Source organism: Helicoverpa zea, chromosome 25, assembly GCF_022581195.2.
Source record: "Helicoverpa zea isolate HzStark_Cry1AcR chromosome 25, ilHelZeax1.1, whole genome shotgun sequence".
Lineage (NCBI taxonomy): Eukaryota > Metazoa > Arthropoda > Insecta > Lepidoptera > Noctuidae > Helicoverpa > Helicoverpa zea.
In genome coordinates this window covers 2,028,886-2,035,887 of record NC_061476.1, presented here as the reverse complement: position 1 = coordinate 2,035,887, position 7,002 = coordinate 2,028,886, and the positions used below count along the sequence as shown (strand labels likewise).

The 7,002-nt window shown below is 40.9% G+C and overlaps 1 protein-coding gene across 1 annotated transcript; it reads right to left on the bottom strand.

The window, feature by feature from the left end:
* Positions 1-2: 2 nt before the first annotated feature.
* Positions 3-6,264, bottom strand: LOC124642748 (trypsin, alkaline C-like). The gene is made up of 5 exons (XM_047181380.1): positions 6,151-6,264; positions 1,592-1,763; positions 1,125-1,380; positions 716-824; positions 3-410 (listed from the first exon to the last, which is right to left on the bottom strand). Exons 1-5 carry the CDS (start codon positions 6,191-6,193, stop codon positions 181-183), a joined length of 810 nt encoding a protein of 269 aa, XP_047037336.1. The 5' UTR covers positions 6,194-6,264; the 3' UTR covers positions 3-180.
* Positions 6,265-7,002: the final 738 nt, after the last annotated feature.

Sequence of the window (7,002 nt, the reverse complement as noted above, 5' to 3'; positions counted from 1 at the left end):
AATATTTGAAAAAATATATAATTCTTAAACTTAAAAAACAATAATTAATTCCAAAAGCAGATCACATAATTTTGACACTTATACTCGGCCAGTTTCACCGCCTCCACAAATATATAAGGGCTAACAGAAGTGTGGTGCAAAAAGGCCTTCACACTTATATTGACTAGATTTCAGTCTAATTTATAAAGCTACAGGGGCGACCCTAATGCCAGAACTGCGGCTATTTGAAGACGCTACTCCCAGGATCCAGTTGGTGTATCTATCGACCCTGGTGAAGACATCAGGGTATACATCAGTGAGACACTCCTGGAAGAAGGAGGAGATTCCAACGAGGGCGTTGTTCATGACCATAGGAGCCCCGGAGTCGCCGCGGCACATGCCTTTACCAGGGGCGGCAGCGCAGATCACAGCTGTAAGAAATATCATAATTTAGAATAGATTATTTACATACTAACCGTCTTCAAAACCGAGTCTGGCAAATACTACGATGAAAACCGCATTAAAATTTATTCAGCAGCAGTTAAATAATCATGCCCTAACATACACACATACATGTCAAACTGAGATCCTCCTTTTTTTAATTTGGTTAAAAGTTTTTAGTAGTCACGTGTGAAATCGAATTAGTCGATAGGTGTTGAGGGTCCAAGCAAAGGTACCAGAGGTTTAAAAACTATGCCATCTACATTTAGATAGGAACAAAATATTGTAAACTTACCATCAGAAACGGTAACATCTTCGGAGTCAGCATAGACAGCCTGGCAGTCCTCCACGCTCAACTTGTTCAGGTAGACAGACTTCAGTGTCTCCAGTTGCGCTCCGGTCTCCTGTTAATAAATAGAAGGTGCTTTGATAGTCAGATTTTCGCAAAGTAAATTGCTGTTTTTCACATTAAAATTTGTCTTTATCTCAAATTCTTCTTTGAATACCTATTGTATAAAACTAAAATCACACTAATATTAAAAAGGCTTTAAATTTTTTTATCATGTGCATGACTGTGTATTGTTACTTCTTCAAAGTAGCAAAGTAAGCTTCGAAACTAAGCTGTTCCCACTTGGGAAGCCAGTGAAACCGCTATCGGATCGTGGTCCTAGACTAGATCTAATGATGAAATACTAGGTACTCACAGATTCAAATCCCCAGCTCACAACCTTAACGCTCTGTCCATCAGGGATGTTATAATTAACAGGAGGCAGATACAACACATTGACGGTGTTGCTGATGCCAAGAGCTGAAGACAGGAAGGTCACAGCAATGTCGTTGGAGCGAGGGGTCTCGGTGTAGTCAGGGTGTTTCACCACATTAGCAATTCCTACCACGACTCCTCCAGCCAAGCTGTTTGTGGAACCAGCTCGGATTTGGAAGTTTTCGAGGACGGCTCCACTGTGGAAAAAAGTAATTACGATAAAGGCTGGACGCCTTTCAAAGGGCGGTTTGTACTTCACGGTGGTAACCCTTGTAAACTCGATGAGGTAAAGTAAGATGTAAGATGATAAGTCCCAATCATTTCTAAGCCCGATTGCTGCCCCTAGTTAAAATGTCAACCAAACCCAACATACTTTGCCAAAAGACCAAAAGTCAAAGGTCTACTCACGTATAACAGAAAGCCGTAGTAATAGCATGGAAAGAAGACACCAGGGTCCCAACACAGCGCTGCACCGTGATACCTGGGCCAGGGTATAGGTAGGTCAGGGAGACCACGTAAGGAGACTCCTCGATGGTCACGTGGTCACCGCCGACGATGCGACTGTCAGGTGCTGCCGCGGCTGTGAGGAGAAGATAATTTAAATTTTTAGGGACCTGTCAAAGTCAAAGTCAAAGTCAAAAACGTTTATTGAAAATAGGCTAGTTTCTAGCACTTTTTCACGTCAAGTAATACATAAGGACAGCACCCCCAAAACGCCCCCCTTTCACTGTCTTCGGTACTCGTAATCTACAGTTGAGATTTCAAGAGCACTTCGAGACTTTCTTGGGTATGAAAATGCTTTAGTTAGGAATCAAGAAAAGGAAAGATCGACATGTACCTAGGTAATTTGACGGAAGCCATCTAGGTTTTTTAGTTATTACTAGCGACCCTCTTCGGCTTCGCAGGGGATAACAGTATTTCCCCACTATTTAATGTATGTTATTATACATATAAACCTTCCTCTTTAATCACTCTATCTATTAAAAAAACCGCATGAAAATCGGTTGCGTAGTTGTGAAGATGTAAGGCTCGAGCAGACCGGATGCGTATGCGTAACCACGTCGTAGTCACGCGCGTAGTTACGGCGTAACCATGAGTTGTAATGTATGGAAATGTATGAGACAGGCCACACCGCTTGCGTAACGTAGACGTGCGCGTCGTTACGCAAGCGGTGTGGCCTGTCTCATACATTTCCATACATTACAACTCATGGTACGTGCACGTCTACGTGCACGTCTACGCTTACGTCTACGCATACGCATCCGGTCTGCTGGAGCCTTTAAGCGTACAAAGGAACATAGGGACAGAAAAAACGACTTTGTTTTATACTATGTAGTGAAGTAGTGATTCTGTTAATTCAATAATCCACAGACTATTAGGTAAACTTAAGCCTAATAAGCTTTCGAACAACACGCTACCAGGCCCGCCGCTAGCTGTTAGTTCGCCCGCGTGCAAAACTGATTATGCCGCCCTACGACTGCATATTATACTGGGTTTTGTCAAAAAAAATTCATTAAGATTATAAAATACGTATTTTAATTAGGTACAATTATTATATTCGTTTACTGAAGTGTAAAACTAAGCCACATAATCATTACAAAAACTTAACTCTTCTGTGTAGTGCACCCAGTGGCGGATTAAGAGTATCCGAGGCCCTAAGCACAGAGCCTGTGTAGACCCCCTATTACTTAAATGGAAATAGAAGGTTGAAGAAATTGACCGAGCAAAGCGAGAGTGATGCACATGTAGTTTCAAATGCGCGAGCGAAGCGAGCGCGAAATTTTTTTCGGACTCGTACGGAGGTAAAATTTATCCCAAACGTACTTAATTTTTTGTTTGTTGACAAATGCAAAAACGAAGGCACATAGTTTCTGAATACGCGAGCGAAGCGAGCGCGAAATTTTAATTATTTTTATTATAAACTCAGAACCAAAATTACGTACAATGTAGCCCAAACGTACTTAACTTTTAATTTGTTGACAAATGTAAAAACGAGGACATATAGTTTTTGAAAACGCGAGCGAAGCGAGCGGGAAATCTTGATTATGTTTTAAGACTCAGAACTAAAATTTCGTAAAAGGGCTACATTTCAAACCTTCATTTCTTTCTGTTGGACAAGTAAGATGGATAACGTAAGATCGATAACAACGTCCGCGGACTTAACCGGTGGTCCGCGGACCACTTGGAATGCCTCCAGGCACCACCAGCCCACCACCACCAGGACCACTGATCTAAAGCATCCAAAAGGACCATGGGCAAAAGTGTATGAAGCCTGGGCTCACCCACCAACAGAGATGAGACCACTTTGAATATACTTGTAAAGCACTAAATATAAAGATTTAAACTCATTTTTGCGAAGAATCCATGGGGTTATTTTGCTATAAATATTTTTCTCCGACCATAAATAAACTAATATTCTGCTAAAAGTAGTGCTGTTATGGCAGTATAGGTTTTGTTATTGAACACCTTTAACTAGTTTTAATTTCAGGTTTAATGTATACATAAAAAATAAAACAGCTGCTAACAGTTAAAATTATTTTTGTTAACATTTCAATCAATATCAATAATAATGTCGTCTAAATATCCTGCCGGTGGATTAAATTGTGAGTGCCTGCCTCACCCTAGATACCATATTATTGAAATGATATGAGCACAACTTCCTGCTGAGCGTCTACCTGTTAGACACGAGCAGTAATACTGAGCGATGACATCTCGACCCATTTCGTTTCTGTTAACCAGAATGTATACCTACGTAATATGTAAACCTATTTAGGTGTATATCTTTTTTTTGCCATGGAATTGAAGGTAGTGCCCATAGTAACAATTTTAGTACAAACAAAAACCTTCACAACGGCATATGCTATAACTCTGTTGGACAATGAGCCCAATTTGACTCATGGTCCTTTTCGGATATGTTTGTTATATTGCACTCGTAGTTACAGCGTGAGCTTCCCAACGACTGTACGATAGCGACCTCGTTACTGCCTCGTTGGTCTAGCTGTCGCAAGTGCGGCTGCTAAGCACGAGGTCTCGGGTTCGATTCCCGAGTCGGGCCGAAATCGCCTTGTGGGTTTTAGAAGACTTTCACAAAGCAGCCCGGAGCCTGGAAGCTGGTGATTGATACACCCGTGCATCGGAGAGCACGTAAATGTCGGTCCTGCGCCTGATCTCTCTCCGGTCGTGTCGGATTACCGTCCCATCGGGCTATGAGAGTTAAGGAATAGTGAGTGCACCTGTGTCTGCGCAAATGCTCGTGCACTATAATATGTCCTACGTAGTTGGCTAATCTCCTTACATGAGAACAGCCGCCGTAGCCGATAATCGGCTAGGAGGACATCATCACGATAGCGACTTCGGAACGCTATCGTTGCCTATTAATTCTTTGCCCAACGATGAGTAGAAGCCGAAAAAAAATTGTATAACAACTGCACAATTGAAAAAAAAAATCACTGCGATCGTACAACAATCTACAGCACTGCGACCAATCAAGTTTAGAGGCGGGGGTGTATGAAGGGTCACTCCCGAACTGCTCGCGCCTTGTGATTTCGGATATATTGTGGATGAATCTCGATAAAATGTAGGTATAAAATGAAACGCCAGCAGAGGATGGAGGCCCCTGGAGAACAGGGGCCCCAAGCACGTGCTTGTTGTGCTTATAGGGTTAATCCGCCACTGAGTGCACCTGCATGCAAGCAAGTAGAGAGCAGTAATCGTAAATCAGCGCGAGCGAAGCGAGCGCGCAAATTTTATAGTTTATGGTCTGCAAATGCAAAGTCCGTAAATGAGCTTATGTAGCGCCCTTGTGCAATCATTACCCAAGTAGCCCCTATTTATTGAAAAATTGTGATTAATAGGTACCAACAATTGTATATCTAAGTGCTTTTTTTGCAACGAAATAAATATCTATAACAATGTTTAAATTTAGTAACAAATGTTTGGGTTGGTGGTAATGTTGGTTTTGGTGGGTTTCCTGTTGAAAAAGTCAATGCAGAAGACACACACCATAAGTAAAAAAGCGCGAGCGAAGCGAGCGCGAAAATTTTTCAGTCTAAAGACACAAAACAAATAAAAACCACTGTAAATTAACAAAGCAAAGTCAAATAGTAAGATATGCACAGAAATGAAGTGTAAACTGTAAAGGTATACGAAGCCGCGAGCGAAGCGAGCGCGATTTTTTCCTTTAAGTTTTCATGAAGTAAACATGTCATAAAAAGCCAAAATGAACAAAATGCCATAAAGGACGTGCGCGAAAAATGTATTTTCGGAATTGAATGCCTCAAAAATTAAACAAAGATAAATCGTGATATCTGACATGGAGCCGCGAGCGTAGCGAGCGCGAATTTTTTTGGGGATGCAAAGGATGAACCCGTCAAATTGACAGGATACGACCAAAGCGAGGGCGGCTTTTTCTGAAAATTTTATTGCTAATCTACTCATCTAATTTTATTAAAAATATTTTTATTACGTAATAATGGTTTAATTCTGCCGTATGGTTTAATTTTGCCGCCCCCTAAATCGTGCCGCCCGAGGCATTTGCCCCATCCCCCTGCCCCTTAATTTTGAAAATGATCTTTCAACAGATGCAACTGAAACCGGCAGTGTAAGTAATATTCTTAGCGCTATTGCTGTGTTCGGAAATTTCGAAATCAAATCATTGGTATAGATATTGTTTTTTTTTTAAATATTACGTGATAAGTCGCTCGATTTGCCGCCCCCTAGGACATGCCGCCCGCGTGCGGTGCACGCCTTGCACGCCCGCTTGCGGCGGGCCTGCACGCTACGACCCAATAGGTACAGTCAATCAAACCGGGTAGAGGATCACAGCTAGTTTTGTTACAGGTGCCTAAAACTTTTCACAACTTTGCCATCTATTCTAGTTTTTCCCGGATCATATGACTTTCAACAGATACTTCGGGGAAACCCCGTCTAATTCCTAAACTAATAATTTAACGAATAAGTATACGTACCAACAGCCAAGATGGCGAGAAAGAAGTACGCAACTGAAGCCATGTTTCAACTGACCCACTGAACTAGACACGTATGACAAATGTCGTCGGCTTTATATCCTAGCCGTCGTAATCCTGCGATTTATCAATGAGTTACTTAGTTCTTGTACAGGGCGTTTCATTATTGTTTATCCTACCTAATTAGGTTTGGTATTTGATAAATTATTTGAAAAGCACACTGTTGTTCTGTCGACCAGTGGAAAATACCTTCTTCGCTCTATAACTTTAACCTATTGGCTTGGCCTACCCATTTAGCAGATAGATGGCAATCCTATTGTTATGTAATGGTAGGTAAGTATCCTATGTATATCAAACCAGCCAACCTGAACAAATTAGATATTTCTTAAGGAAAAAGCAGCCTGCATCAGGCTTGCTATTGGGCAACTATTGAATGACTAATTAAATAAGAAGCAGAAAAAATACATAATCACTTTCTAAAGAAAAGGGTATCAATTTCTAATTTCCAATAAACATCGCCTGTATACAAAGCGTTTTGGTAACGAAGTCGTTATTTTCCGATAAAATGCATTGACAATCTGGCACGTACAAATTATCTAATACGAACAGAACATTCGATAATACCTATGCGGTAATTATTTATAGAAATTAATTATAGGCACTTACTGAAATATTGTTATCCAGATTGATTGAAATATGGCTTACATCAGATATGCACTGGTGGGTTTTGACCTGAAAATCCTGAAAATCAATCAAGATAGAACGATCTAGATTAGTTTAAATTTTAAGCTTCTTGCAATAAAGCTTTATTTAGGTACTTCATTTATGGCCAGGTTCGCCGGTTACTGATAAAAT